The sequence below is a fragment of the Geotrypetes seraphini genome, chromosome 7 (genome assembly GCF_902459505.1).
Source record: "Geotrypetes seraphini chromosome 7, aGeoSer1.1, whole genome shotgun sequence".
Classification (NCBI taxonomy): domain Eukaryota; kingdom Metazoa; phylum Chordata; class Amphibia; order Gymnophiona; family Dermophiidae; genus Geotrypetes; species Geotrypetes seraphini.
The window spans coordinates 124,008,923-124,024,744 of NC_047090.1; the positions used below are offsets into that span (position 1 = coordinate 124,008,923).

The window sequence follows — 15,822 nt, forward strand, 5'->3', positions numbered from 1 at the left end:
GAGAGGTGTCTCCCTATGTTGAGCATTAAAACGAAGATAGTCTTCCCACTTATAAAGTCTTGATTATCCATTAAATAAGAAGGGAAGCGCCACCCACCTAAAAACTGAGATGTCTCATTAAGTATGTCCATCCATATCGGGCAGTGGTCCGATATGGAGAGAGGACCAATTTCTGAAGCCTCAATCTGGGAAAATAGGGGTGTTGATACTAGAATGTAATCTATTCTGGAAAAGGATTGGTGTACCCGAGATTGGTGCGTAAAGTCCCTCTCTCGTGGATGTAGTAATCTCCAAGGGTCTATAAGATCCAGGGCGTCACACAAATATGGTAGGCCTTTGTGTGGAACCGAGCATTGACTCGTACCTGGCCCAGTACGGTCCTGCACTGGGTCCAGGACCTGATTGAAATCACCCAGGATCAGTAATGGCTTTGTAGGGTCACGTTGGCCTAATTTAACCAGGCCTTGAAAGAATTTATGATCGTATTGATTAGGACCATAAACTTTAAGAATGTTGAATACCCGATCCGACATAGTCACCCGACAAAGTAGGGATCTGCCCAAGGAATCCATATGTAATTGCTCCACCCTTCCCGGAAAACCTCTACGCACCAATAGGGCCACTCCAGCATGTTTATTAGTGGAGGAGGCAGAAAAAATCTGACCCACCCAACCCCTTTGTAATTTAGCGTGTTCAGTCATATTTAGTCGAGTTTCCTGTATGCAAGCAAGATCTACCTTATGATGTTTCAATCTGCTCAGGATCTTAGTCCGCTTCACTGGAGAAGTTATGTCCCCAACATTCCAGGACAATATTCTAAATGTCCTACCACTCACCATGACCACAAAAACAAGCCTGCCTCAACAGTATTTCCTGGAATGCCCCAGGCGCCCAGCCTTCGCCTGAGGGACCACCAGAGTTGAAATGCTCATGAAACCCGTGAAAATATTCTGGCTTACTTTGCCATGTCACATTGGAGGATAAGTCAAAAGATACACACTTCCCCACACACAAATCCCCTCCCTAATTCCCCCCCACCCTCCCTTTGAACCCCTGTTCCCAAACTTCTCCCCCAAAGCAAGAACCCATCCCGTAACACTAGGATACAGGAAGGCGGATCACGTCTCTGGTGCCATGGAAACTCGTCCCCTCCTTTTGTACAGAAAAGGAAAAGAAAAAACATTATGGGAAAAACAGCATAATCAGTAATCTACATTGGTAAATCACACAGAGTTATGTAAGCCTTGTTCAGCATGTTCAGGGTGTAGATGACCCTGGGGTCCCCAGTCTGTTAATGAATTCCCCAGCCAGCACATCCGAGTCAAACACGTGCCATTTGCCCTCTAGTTGAATTTTCAGGATAGCTGGATAAAGAAATAGGAAGCGACATTTGAGAACAGCCAGCTTCCTGCAGAGAGGATAGAATACTTTCCTCTTTTCCGTCAATGCAGCAGAGTAATCCTGACCAATTCGAATGGGAATAGAATCATAGTTCAGTTTCTCCCTTTTAAGGCGAAATTCTCTGAGTATCTCCACTTTGTGCCTATAGTTGTGAAGTTTCCCAATCACTACCCTGGGCCTCTGATCATTCCCCGCTCGGGGTCCTACACGGTGGACCCGTTCAAAGCGCGCTGGGCCCAGGATAGCTGGCATAGGCAATTCACTAGCTAGCCATGATTCAAGCACAGAAAGAAGAGAGGAGTCTGTGACCGTCTCAGGGAACCCCATAAATCGTAAGTTCCCCCTTCGGGACCTGTTTTCAAGGTCCTCCAATTTAGCTTGTTGTTGGTCCAATTGCACTTTCATGCGTGCCACATCCGTTGTTACGACGCGGGCCTCATCTTCCGTTGCTGATACGCATTCTTCCAACGCTGTCACTCTCGCTGAATGATCCTCCATAATAGTTTCCAATTTTGTTAGTTGTGCGGACAACTGCTCCATACTGGGAGATAATGCCTGGGTAACTATATTTTTCAATTCTGCCAGCGTCTCCGGCGTAAATTGTCGTAGCACGCCACATGTTGGATCCGCCATTTTGTCTTCGGTGGGTTTACCCTTTTCTTTATCCTTCTTCGCCGATTTTGTGGACATGGCTGGTTGATTTTTAGTAAGGAATCTGTCCATATAATTCCCCACCGATTTCGCCGAAATTCACTGTAAAATGTTCGCCGTTCGTCCCGTTTTGATGCGTAAGAAAGGAACGAGCTCCGGAGCTGGCTGAGCTAGATGCGCGCCGGCTCACTGCATCACGTGACTCCAAAATCATTTATTTAAATGTACACGGAGTTTTTTATAAATCAGTGATGATGTGAGTTGGCTCGGGTACTTGTGTAGTCCCGGCCTCTCGCAATTGAGGTTTATTTTTCTCCGTTGTTTTATACTTTTTGATATTGATGGTGTGATGTCAAGAGTTGTTGTTAATGTGGTATGAATGATTCCCTACTGCTAAAATATTACCTTTTAGTTTATGATCAGCCAAGTATACATCTATCAGACTTCATCTCAGTGCTATTACCGCTTTTCATATCCCAATCGAGGGTAAACTTCTTCTTGCTCATCCTTTAGTCTCCAGTTCATGAAGGATCTTTTCAATGTCAAACCATCTCTCAAGCCGCCTCCTCTCATCTGGGACCTTAATGTAGTTCTTTCCACCTTGATGTAGCTACCATTTGAACCAAAGGCCACAGCTCATCTCATGTTTCTTACCTGGAAAGTGGTATTCCTTATTGTTCTCACCTCCGCTAAGAGGGTCAGTAAGTCGCATGTCTTGGTAGCAGATGCATCCTTCACTGTTTTTCATAATAACAAGCTGGTTCCCCACACACATCCAAAGTTTCTAATAAAAGTTGTCACTTATTTTCATCTCACTTAATCACTTCTTCTACCAGTGTTTTTTCCCAAGCTTCTTTCTCATTCTGAAGAAGCCGCTTTACATACCTTGGACTGTAAATGAGCTTTGGCCTACTACATTGACCTGACAAAGCCACATCGCACATCTCCCCAAATGTTCATCTCTTTTGATCCAAACAAGTTGAAGTATCCTATATCCAAGTGAACGATTTCCAACTGGCTGGCTGCTGGCATCTCATTCTGTTTTGCTCAGACTGGACTGGCAAGGGACTCTCGTATTATAGCCATTAAATTAGAGCTTTGGCAGCTTCTGTTGCTTTCCTCAGATCTATTCCCTTTGAGAAAATCTGTAAAGCTGCCACCTGGTCCTCAGTTCATACATTCACTTATCACTATTGTCTGGAGTCCTTCTCCAGACAGGATGGGCACTTTGACCTATCTGTATTAACATAATTTATTTTCCTAAGGCCAACTCTCCCACCATCCCATTTCTGTTAGATTGAAGGTCACCCATACGTGAGAATATGCTGCCTTCTTGTCCTGGGATAAAGCACAGTTACTTACCGTAACAGGTGTAATCCAGGGACAGCAGGCAGATATTCTCACAACCCACCCACCTCCCTGGGTTGGCTTCTTAGCTGGCTTATCTTAACTGAGGGACCACATGCCCTACGTTGGGCGGGAAGGCACTCGCGCATTCACAGTTCGGACTATTGCGAACTTTCTAAACTCTTAATGTGGCGATGCACTTTTAAAGTGTGTCTGTACCGGGGCTCTGTCGGTGATGTCACTCATACATGAGAATATCTGCCTGCTATCCCTGGATAACTGTTACGGTAAGTAACTGTGCTTTTTGGGTGTTCTATCCCCTTCCTCCCCCCCCCCCCAAGAGCTATGGCAGGCTGCCCAATCTTTTTGGCAGGGATTGGAGAGTGGCGAGGCAACCTGTGCAGCTAAACCGGCCTGAAAAAAGCTCCACCCTTAACCAAGATGGCGGCGGAGCCCGCGTCTTTTACCATTCCGGCGGGTGACTGGATCCAGGAGATCACATGCTCTGCATCGGCAGCGTTGGCAGACCGCCTTAACAAATTACAGTCAGCAGTAGAGGAGATCAATGAGAAAATTGATTCTCAGAGCCGGCAGATCGCGGAGGTAGAGCAGCAGGTCTCGACGTCAGAGGACATGTGCACTGCATTGGAGGTACAGGTGACGGAGCTGTGCAAGCAGGGAGCAGAGATGCAGGACCAGCTGGAGGAGTATGAGAATCGGAACAGGTGCAACAATTTGCGCCTAGTTGGCCTCCCTGAGACTGTTAAAGATTCAGAGTTATATGATATCTTTGACTCCTGGATGCCAGAGAAGCTTGGTTTGGTGGGATCCTGGCCCTCATTTCGAGTGTGAAAGGGCGCACCGGATTGGCAGTAAGGCCGTGGATGGAAAAATGGCATGCACGGCTATAGCCTGCTTCAGCTGCTGGAGAGTCTCACAATGGGTATAGAACATAAGAATTGCCGTTGCTGGGTCAGACCAGTGGTCAATCATGCCCAGTAGTTCGCTCACGCAGCATCCCTTAGGTCAAAGACCAGTTCCCTAACTGAGACTAGCCTTACCTGCATACGGTCTGGTTCAGCAGGAATTTATCTAACTTTGTCTTGAATCCCTGGAGGGTGTTTTCTCCTATAACAGCCTCCGGAAGAGCGTTCCAGTTTTCTACCACTCTCTGGGTGAAGAAGAACTTCCTTATGTTTGTACGGAATCTATCCCCTTTTAACTTTAGAGAGTGTCCTCTCGTCCTCTACCTTGGAGAAGGTGAACAACCTGTCTTTATTTACTAACTCTATTCCTTTCATTATCTTGAATGTTTCAATCATGTCTCCTATTTTCAAGGGAGAAGAGGCTCAGCTTCTCTAATCTCTCACCGTACGACAACTCCTCCAGCCCCTTAACCATTTTAGTCGCTCTTCTCTGGACCTTTTCGAGTAGCGCTGTGTTCTTCTTTATGTACGGCGACCAGTACTGGACGCAGTATTCCAGGTGAGGGCGTTTCATGACCGGTTACAGCGGCATGATAACCTTCTCTGATCTGTTCGTGATCCCTTTCTTAATCATTCCTAGCATTCTGTTTGCCCTTTTCACTGCTGCCGCGCATTGCGCGGATGGCTTCATTGACTTGTCGACTAGTACTCCCAAGTCTCTTTCCTGGGGGGTCTCTCCAAGTACTGCACCAGATATCCTGCATTTGTGTATAAGATTTTTGTTACCGACATGCATCACCTTACACTTAACTACGTTAAACCTCATTTGCCATGTCGCAACCCATATCTCGAGCGTGTTTATGTCCTGTTGCAGGTCTTCGTAATCCTCCTTCGCAAAAGTTCTAGACTTTAAAAAAAAAAACTTTGTTCAGATGGGGGCTTACGTCAAGGAATTATTGTCTGGATGGGAACGTGGGAGGATTGGAAATGCGTTGGGTAAAACTGAAAGGCACGAATGTAAGGCGGGTAGGAGAGGGCAAAGGGGGTGAAGAGGCTATAAAATAAACCCACCAAAATGAAAAATAACTCACCCAACTGGGCAGGAAAATCAAATCAAAAATTTTTTTTTCCCCCTGAATCGGGCAGCACTAGTATATACTAATTTTAAATCTATAAGGCTCAACAGTCTAAAAGTATCTAAGAGTAACATATCCTTAGATATTTGCTAAGTACCCTTGTGCAAGTGGGTCCATCAGTAATTTTAAATATTATCACCAATTTAGTAATATGTTTACTAAAGTTTTAAAGTACAACTCAAGAGAAACTGAAGTAAATAAAATATCTCAAACTTGAGTAAGCAATGGTGGCATTTGTAAGTTTGTGCTCCAGATATATAAGTTAGAAATTTTGCTCTTATTTCATGTTTCAAGTTGATTTGAATAACCATTGAAGTCTTCCAGTGAATTTGGCACCGCAAACCTTCATTTATAAGTACCTGAGGAATTTTTACTTTATTTTATATTCTCTCCCAATTTATTTCATTGGTTATTTTATTGAGAATCTCCAGATTGCAGGGGTCTGGAAGGTTCCCCTATCATGATCCCTAAATTGGATCACTAGGTATTATTGCTTGATAACAATTCTGCCACTCTACTCACCAAGAGTCTGAATATACCCTCTCTGGCCAACCTGAGAAGTGGAACAACTGATCTAGGATTCAAAACCAGATTCCTGTACATGAAAATAGAGTACAGTCACTGAGCAATCAGGCTGGCCTAGTTTTTCACTAGTTCTTACAGTTTGCAGTATTTCTGTGTAATAAATCTACATAGCTGAAGCCAAAGAGAAAATAATCTCCTAAAAACAATTCAATAAATTAGTTAGGCCTCTCATGTTGAGTAGGTTGATCTGTTTTGTAATCTTTTTCAAATAATGTTTTCAAATAATGTTTTGAATTTAACAATATTTAATGTACAGCTCCAGATTGATATGGTTAACTCATTATTGCTCATAAATGTAAGCTAGTTATATAAACAGGGAAATTAAACCATTGTAAGGAAATGTGAAACCTCCCTATTGATTCAGTTGAATTGTACTGTTTTCATAGATATTTGTCAGCTATGATTAATATAGCTCTTTATATGCCTCTCTTTACAGCAATTTTTGAAAACAGACGTATTGAGTTTGCAGAGCAAATAAACAGAATGGAGGCTAGGCCTAGACGACAATCTATGAAAGGAAAAGAACAACCAGAGGCACAGCGTGAAGAACAGAAGAAAGAAAAGAAAGAAGAGGAGGTTGCACGGCAAGAGGGTAAGGTGGCTCAGCAGGAGGAAGAGTTGGAGGAGACAGGTAACCAGCACAATGATATAGAGATGGAAGATGCAGGAGAGGATGAGGAAGAGGAAAAGAAAGTAGGTATACCTCATAGTGATGCAGACAGAGAAGAGGAGGAAGAGGAGGAGCCAAAGGAGGAAACTGAGGTTAGAATGGCAGAAGAGGAAATAGAGGGAGGGGAAGATGAGAGGCACCAGGAAAGTCAACAGGAAAGTATGGTAGTGATAGAGGAAGATGAAGGGAAGAATGAGGAGAGTAATGAACCAAAGGAAATGGAGACAAATCAAGTTGATAGTGTAGAATTAGCAGAAAGTGAGAATAGCAAAGAAGCAGAACTCGAGACGGAGACAATAGTGGAGTCTGAGGTTTATACAGAAAAAGAATCCATTATTGAAATGGAAAGAGAGAATGCCAACAATCTTGAGATGGAGGTTGAATTCTTAGAAAAGCAAGAGGAAGAAAAAGAGCTTGAGCCAGAATTCTGTCCTCGGCCTCGGATCTTCACTCAGTTAAGAAAAGAGCCAGGACAGGAGATAGACCTAGAAGAAACTATGATAGTGACTGTAAAGGTGGCTGATGCTCATATCGAGCCAGCCCAAGACTTAACTGTAAATTTCAAAAGCAAAACCAGGAGCAGAAGCAGGGGAAGGGCTAGGCACAAAACCAGCAAGAGTAAAAGTCATAGCAGCAGCAGCAGTAGTACCAGTAGCACTTCAAGCAGCAGCAGTAGTGGAAGCAGTTCTAGCAGTGGAAGCAGTAGTAGCCAGAGCAGTTCTAGCAGCAGCAGTAGTAGCAGTGGAAGCAGTAGCAGCGGCAGTAGTAGCAGCAGTGAGAGTAGAAGCCGGAGCAGGGGGCATGGCCATGTAAGAGAGAGAAAGCGGAGGCGAAGCATGGATCGAAAGCGGAGGGATGCATCAGGAATAGATAAAAGTCACAAGTCTTCAAAACTTAGCAGCAGAGATGCAAAAGGATCCAAGGCTAAAATTTCGAGGCCTGACAGAAAGAGGTCTATATCAGAAAGCAGTCGATCAGGCAAAAGATCCTCACGGAGTGAGAGAGACCGTAAATCAGACAGGAAAGACAAAAGGCGTTGATGGAAGAAACACCAGGAGCGCACAGCTTGTTCTTTGCAGCAGATGTCTGGATGGCTAAAAGGATTTCTTTCCCCCATATGGTGGATGCTGCCTTAAGAATTGCATGTTGTAGACTTGTTTGGGAAACGTGCATTGAAACTGACCAGACATTGTACTTTTTACATAATTTTGTAAAAATGGATTTACCAAATTATGTGACATTTCAGAACTTGTAATAAAGAAAACAAAAGTAAAAGGGTAACATTCCTTTTGACTCATTTTTTTAAAAACTGCCCTTGATTCATTAAGATCTGTATATTTTAAAAGGCAATTCCATGGAATCCCTTCTTATTCTGTACTATAGTTCATTTTGTAGAAAGAAATATACATTTTAAATAAATGGTTTTAAGATGTGCAGTGTTAGAATATTTTTTTTTTTCAATTCTTAGTTTTTCTTAGAGGATCACAGAATTGTTAGAATCATCTGTTTTTCCTTGAATTTCTCCCCTATCATCCTGTATAATTTATCTGATGGGAGGATCTTCCCTTTTGGTTTCTGTGAAAATAACAGAACTATAATATTGGTATCAACTGGGACTGCAATCCGTCTTACTGTTGTATAACCAAACTTGTTACTGGAACCCATGAAAATTAAAACTTTTTACAAACTGTGGAAGGGGGGGATGGAGAAGTTCTACTGGATGTGTATCCATTTAGCAAACCAAATGCTTCTGGTGTAATAAAATATTTTATCGCTTGTTGTTTGTATTTTAATTTTATATGATTATCTTCAATACTTGTTAGCCTGTACTGTATATGTGCAAATAAACATGATTTTTTTGGATGGCATTGTTAATGCCTGAAAATGTTTTGGAATCCCTGCCTATTTGATTGGGGACATGTTTGAGGATTAATTTATTGTAGAATGTGACTCATTCCTATGACTTGCATGTTTGATATATCTTAGTTTACTGTTAGCAAGTTATGATAACTTTTACTAAAGGATATGCACAAAAGCAGCTGGTGTAGTGCCTGTGTTTTTGATATCACACAAGGGAAGGAAGGATATCTGGTCTCAAAAACCTATGTACTATTATAACTAAATCAGCTTTCTTTTGGGCCCTTTAAAAGATATATTGCAACCTAATAAAATTCTAGTTTTCTTCAAGATCTGTTCAGCTACTACAGTTGCAGTACAGAATGGAAGGATTTTATCTTAACGAGACTTTTCAACCTCTATTATTGTCAGAATTTTGATGTTTTTTTTAATCTTTTACTGCTGAATATAATTCACACAGTTCTTTCACTAGTATAAAGTAGTGCTGCCCGATTCGCCGATTTGAATCAATTTACTTTGATGAATCAATTCAAATCTATTTGTTTCCCCCCAAAAAATTGGACTCACTGTTCAGTAGTGAATAGTCCTCCTCTCCCCCCCACCTCCCAGTGAGGCCTAACATACCTTGAGGGCCTCCTAAAGCAGCAGCAGTGGTGGTGGATGGCTAGCAGATGCAGGCTCTGAACAGACTTGTTTGTGCCACTGATGACGTGGCAGAGGGAAGCCCTGATGGAGCAGGCCGCAAACAAGCCTGTTCAGAGCCTGTGTCTGCTAACCATCCACTGCTGCTGCATTAGGAGACCCAACTATATGTCAGACCTCCGGGGGTGGGGGAGGGCAGTGTCAGTCAGGAAGTGCTGCACAAGGGGATGGGAGGGATGGAAGCTACTGCATAGGGGGAAAGACAGGAAGAATTGTTGGACATGGGGTGGAGGAGAGGAAGGGAGTGTAATAAAGAGGTAGAAAGGGTGAGAGGGAGCAATCATGTATATGGTGGAGAAGAGAGAGAAATGTTGGACATAGGGTGGAAGGCAGGGAGCGATGGTGCATGGGGGAGAGAGAAATATTTCACATGATAATGGAAGGGAGAGATGCTGCACGGAGGAGAATAGAGAGGTTTGACCTAGGGCACAAGGCAGAGAGAGATGGTAGACAATGGGAAAGAAATGTTGGATATGACAGTGGAAGGAAAGGTAAAGAGTTGAAAGATGGATGATGAGCACAGAGAAAGAAGAAAACATCAAATGGACCAGAAACCCTTGTGAGTTAGTTAACAGAAGACAAACAAACCAGAGCCTGGGACCAACATGATTTTGAATAATAAAATGACCAGACAACAAAAGGTAGCAAAAATTACCTTATTTTCTATTTTCTGATTACAATATGTCAGATTTGAAACTTGTATCCTGTCAAAGCTGGTGTTAGACAGTGAGCATGAGCTAGGACCTAACACAGAAGAAGTCTTTTTGGTTTTATTTACACCACAGCACTGGCGTGGGGTTGAGAGGGCAAAGGGTGGGTGGCTACAAAATAAACCCGCCAGGATGTTTGGGAAAAAAACAAAAACTCAATCCAAAACCCACCAATAGGGCAGGAAAAGTTAATTGAATTGAATAAAAAAATTTTTCCTGAATCGGGTAGCACTAGTAGAGTAACAAATCATCTTAAAAGAAACTGATGAGAAGCCATTTGAAAAGGTCACAAGAGTGTTGCAGTTTGGAATAGCAGGATGAGGAGGGAGATGTAGAGATGCTGCAATATCTATTTTTGATGTACATTTGTGGCAGTATGGTTCCCAAAAATCTTTGCAAACAACAGAACAATGCATGTATGGGAAAATAGATGTTAGATTCCAGCTATAATTGTGGTTCCTCAAAACAGCGAATAATGGATCCTGTAGGAAAAACAGGGTTAGGTTCCTGCTTGGGACAGCACTTAACAACTACAGTATATGGAACATTCAGAATGTTGCAAACACTTTTTTATATGCAGTACTGCTTATAGAAGTAACATGCTCCTTTTTTTTGGAGTTGTTGCTTGCAACTTGCTCCCTGGATGCTTGGTGGCCATTTTCAGAAACAAAAGCAAAGAAGACAGATTTTTAAATGCGCAGGTCTGTGAATACATGAACATAGTGGCACAAATTGCAGTCAGAATGTGCGTACCTGCAGATAAGCGAAATCACAAATATTGGATGTGTGAATAGTGAGAATGCATTGTACTGCCTTTCTGGAGCACATCAAGCCAGTGTACACAAAATAGGCATAGTAAACATTTTTGGACATATTTCTACATAGGTTACAAAGTAAGGAGTACAAAAAGGGGGAGGGAATTGGATGGCACATTACAGTAGTAAACTGGAACACAGAATGAACAGGCAATTGGAACACACAAGAAGTACAATAAAATTAGAGGAAAAGGTAATCTAAAATTACCTGAAGGAAAATATCAGTCAAGGGTTAATAAAGCATGAGTACGACAAGTTTTGAGGGCTCACTTAAACTTCCTAAAAGAGGCCTCTGATGTTTTGTTATGTGTCTACTTTTATCCCGCCAAATCTCACATTCCGGAGTTCTAAGCGGGTTATATTCAGCAAATAGCTTTACAGAAGCTTGTATACATACAAAGATTGATCTTGACCTGTTACATCATTGGCCATTATTACATGCACCAATATCTACATATATCTGTCTATCGTTATGTCCCACTCCTCTCTTGCTCCCTTTATTTGGGTACCTCTATAACTCTTAACTGTAATTTAGGCTGTTTACCTATGTGGATCTTCGCATTAATTACTGTGACTGTAACTTGCAGATCTTTTCCTGCTCTAGGCTGTTTGTATCTGTATCCACACTGATTATGTACAGTCTCTAGTTAATTTTTGTTAACCGAATCGAACTCCACGGTGTATCACGTTATACAAATAAAATTTTTATGTTATGTTACAAAGACAGTTCTAAACCTGTATCATCTTGACATTTATTGTAAGTTTCTTTGGGTTAACTGATATCTATCCTTTGGTAGTGGGTTGTAGAATGCATTGTCCTCCTTCAGTGTAGATTTGGCTGATGTTGAACTGGGAACAAATTCCCTAGAAAGGAAGCCATACAGCTAAAATCCATAGAGCTGAGTGATAGTGAATCTGTTTGGTGACTGAAAGAATGGTGAGGAGAGTGCTATTAGATGATTGCAGTGATTGTGGGGAAAGATGATGAGTGAAGATGGGTATAGAGGTGAGCCAATGTAAACAGCCTTATGAGTAAGGGTCAGAATTTTAAATTGGATTGTACTAATTGGTAGCCAGTGCTGTTCAAACAGAAGACATGGTTGTATGTCCTAGCTTTATAGATCAATTTTATAGTATTTTGAACAAGCTGAAGTACATGAAAGAAGACCAGCCACCAAAGCATTACAGTAGTCCAAATGATTTAATGTGCAAGTATGGATTAATGACCGTGATTCACCCAGACCTTTTCTTGATATTCTGAGAGTAGTGAAAGTTTTATAGACTACTTTTGAAACATGGACCAAAAGTTATAGAATCTTAAAAGAAATTCTTAAGTGGATGGATAATGAATTAATGCAAGGAGGAAAAGGCCATGGAGAATAATGGCATTGAGCAGATATGACAAAAGAAGATGGCAGCTCTAAACTTTGAGCGAGACCAACTAGATTTAAAAAAAAAAAATTAAGGGGTGAGTAGGAGCACAGAAAAGCAGACGCAAATTGAGACTACTATTTTATCATATGTTTTTTTTAGAGAGCAAGGGATGCCCTCACCACTGCTTCAGAAATACGAAGCTTGACCTGTAAAATCACAGGAAGCAAATACATATTCCTTATATCAGGGTACTCATTACTGTGGAAATTACCATGCCTTTTTCCTAGTTGAGGATGCCTTTTTTGTTGTTAAAATGCCAAAGATTGGGTATGGAACACTGCATGCTTTGATTTTTTTTTTTTTTTTTCTAGTAAGGTTAGTAAGTATTTAACATATGACAAACATTTCTTAGAACATGTGTTTTTGCCTACAGCAGAGGATTTAAATAGTAAGGGAACTTGCTAAATTTGTATGATCTGAGTTGTACAAAAGGTGAATACAGCGAAACAGTTTATCTGCTTTTTGCTTCCTATCTTAATCCACAATAAGACATTACTTCTTATCCCATGACTTATTAGTATCATTTACAGTGCTTCTGCAACCAGTTTTTGGGGCATGCCCAGCCAGTTGAGTTTGTATGCAAATCGTTCTCATGTTTATTGTGGTATATTCGGTGGTGAAAGGATATGAGAGTGGGACGCAGAAGCGGTTGAATGCAGATCATTATGTTGAAAGTTTAGTTAAGGTAGAGAACTTGACAGAGGAGAATGATGATAAGGTAAACAATGAATGTGAAGTAGAGAAGGGTGATGATGAATATGTAGTACAGAATGAATGTCTAAGTTATGAAAGGGAGATTGCAGCAGAATGGTCTACTTTTGCACCAGTGAGTGAGGAAGAGAGAAAATCTGTGATTTTTAGTTTAATACCAGCAAGATCAATGCTTGAACCATGCTCGTCAGTGGTAGTGAAGGGAATAGTTGAAGAGAGATGTAATGCGTTGTCAAAGATGGTTAATAAATCCTTGTAGATAGGTGTTATGCCAGATGCTTGTAAAATTGCAACAGTTAACTCCCTGTTAGAGAGAATTTGGATAGGAAAAATTTGAACAATTTTAGACCAATTTAGTTTCTTCCATTAGTATCTAAAATCATTGAGAATATCGTATTAAGAGAATTAGAACTATATGTTGAGAGAGAGAACTGGTTAGATAATGAACATCATGGATTTAGGAAAGGGCACGGAGTTGAAACATTGTTATCAACTCTTGATGTTTTGAGAAGAGAGATTGATGTAGGTAATACTTTCTGTCTGGTATCTCTTGATACAGTGGATCCATCTATATTGCTAGATATGTTACGGCTGGGTGGAGTGGTGTTAAATTGATTTAGATCTTTTCTTATAGATTGGAAATTTGTCATAAAATGTGGATCACGGTCATCTGAGATCATAATGTTGAAGAAAGGGGTGCTCCAAGGGTCTGCATTAACTGTTCTATTGTTCAACATATATGTTGCATCAATAGGAGAGGTTATTGATGAACTGAGAGTATACTGCTGCACAAACGTAGACAATATTCATGTTTTCTTTCCTATCTTGAATGGTGTGGAATATGTTTTCCAGAAATTGGAAGAGTGTATGACTAAGATAACAAGCTGGATGCATGAGAATAAAATGGTCCTGAATTTGAAAGAGAGAGGTGATTGTTTTTAGGGGAATGATGAATTACTGCTGGACACAAGAGAATTGAAGGTGCAGGATGTGACTTTATCTGTCTCACCATATATTAAGATGCTGGGGGTATATTTGGATGCAAAGCTCTCTATGCAAGTGCAGATTAATCAAACGGTTAAAAGTGCATTCTTCCAGTTGAGATTGCTGTCAAGGCTAAAATCTATGATGTCAATATCAGATTTTCGGACTGTGATTCAATATATGGTAATGTCTAGGCTTGATTTTTGTAATTCTTTGTTGGTAGGTATCGCAAAATGTAAAATTAAAGCATTGCAGGTAGTACAAAATACTGCAGCTCGTATGATTACAGGAGTAGCCTGGAATGATCATATTATACCAGTACTGAAAAGTTTGCATTGGCTACCAATTCAATCACGGATTGAGTACAAAATCCTGACAATTGTTCTTCAGGTAATTTATGGGGAGACACCTTTGTACCTGAAACAGCTTTTGAAACAGTATATACCTTCTAGAAATTTAAGATTACAAACTGCAATGAGGTTATCAATTGATGAACTAGGTGAAACATAAAAAACCAGAAGCAATAGCTATCTGTGTTGTTGGTCCATATCTGTGGAACACATTACCGGGGTTTTTAAGACTATATAGAGAGAAATTGTCATTCAAGAAGCAGCTGAAAACTTATTTATTTGTTAAAGCTTTTCATTAGTTTTGCAGAGAAATGTATTTTATAGTTCATATAGTGTGAACTTTTTATTAATGTTATGCTAATTTTAGTGAATATATCTGGAAGAATAGGACAGGATGTGTATTTTATAATATGTTTGCGTATGTTTTGAATGTGTATGTTTCTACTGTAACCTGCTTAGGTAATAAACAGGGAAGAAAATTTTAAATAAATAGATATCCTGAAAACCTGATTGGCTGGGTATGTTTTGAGAACCACTGCACTACATACATGTATATACAATGCTTGATATACTGCAAAGTGTCCACAAGGTGGCACCTATGCAGTTTACAATAAAGTCAGTAGGCCCTATAGAGCAATAGAGGACAGCACAAGAGCAAAGGGGTTCAAGAACATGAAAAAGAAGAATTGAGAGAGGTGAGATATCTTGAGCAAAATTTTGAACTTCAGTAAAGTGGATCCAGACCTAATGTCAGAAGGAAGAGTTCTGTAGGAAGGTCCAAAATTGTTATTTGCAGAGCAAAGCATGGCTAGGGCTGAGAAGATTATTAATATAAGTAAGAGCAAGTGGAGAGTGCCCTTTAAAGATTAGAAGAAGAATTTTAATTTGTGTTGAAAGAGGAAGCCAATGTTCTTTATGTAGAAGATGAGAGGTGCAATCAAACTGATTTGTCTGGTAAAGGACTTTAACCGCTGTAGATTGCTCTACTCTTAATGAAGTTGAGAGAAGCCTATATACAAAAATTAAATAGTCAAGATGTGTGATGATGAGAGAAGAAGATATCTAACAGCCTGAATTCGATGAAGTAGGAGGAGCAAACCATGGTATCAATATGCTGCTGAAAGGTAAGCTTATCAAAGATAACCCTAATATTTTGACAGACTCTGAAAAAGGCAAGAGCCTATCCAAGAGAGATGGGCATGGGGGATGAACATGTGGAGTAGCTAGCCCTTATCCATTCTGCTTTGTGAGCTTACTAAGGTAGGGCTTGTCCAAGGCCTAATGACAGAGGGACTTTAGATAGTGCCAGTATTTATGGTGTTAAGGGTCTGGAGAATATTCTCAAGAGTTTGATTCTAGTAAATTGGGCATACTGGGGTGATGTTTGCCTTCCTGATTGACTGTGTTCCATTAAGAGCTCTAACCCTGCTCAACAAGTGACATCTCATCTAAACAAGCCAGGACACCCTGAAAAAGAGGGAGGTGAGGGAGAGATTGCAGAAGACTTTACCAACCTGAGGGACTTGATTCCAACAAATATGTA

At 40.7% G+C, this 15,822-nt stretch overlaps 1 protein-coding gene and 1 long non-coding RNA gene across 2 annotated transcripts in view; one reads left to right on the top strand and one right to left on the bottom strand.

The window, feature by feature from the left end:
- PNN (pinin, desmosome associated protein) overlaps window positions 1-8,604 on the top strand; it is a 48,959-nt gene extending 40,355 nt beyond the window's left edge. Inside the window, exon 9 of the mRNA XM_033952219.1 lies at window positions 6,483-8,604. Coding sequence (XP_033808110.1) covers window positions 6,483-7,756 — 1,274 coding nt within the window. The 3' untranslated portion in view covers window positions 7,757-8,604. The remainder of the gene's footprint in view (window positions 1-6,482) is intronic.
- The window catches only part of LOC117363824, a 92,808-nt gene that overhangs the window by 14,187 nt on the left and 62,799 nt on the right, over window positions 1-15,822 (bottom strand). The window lies entirely within an intron of this gene.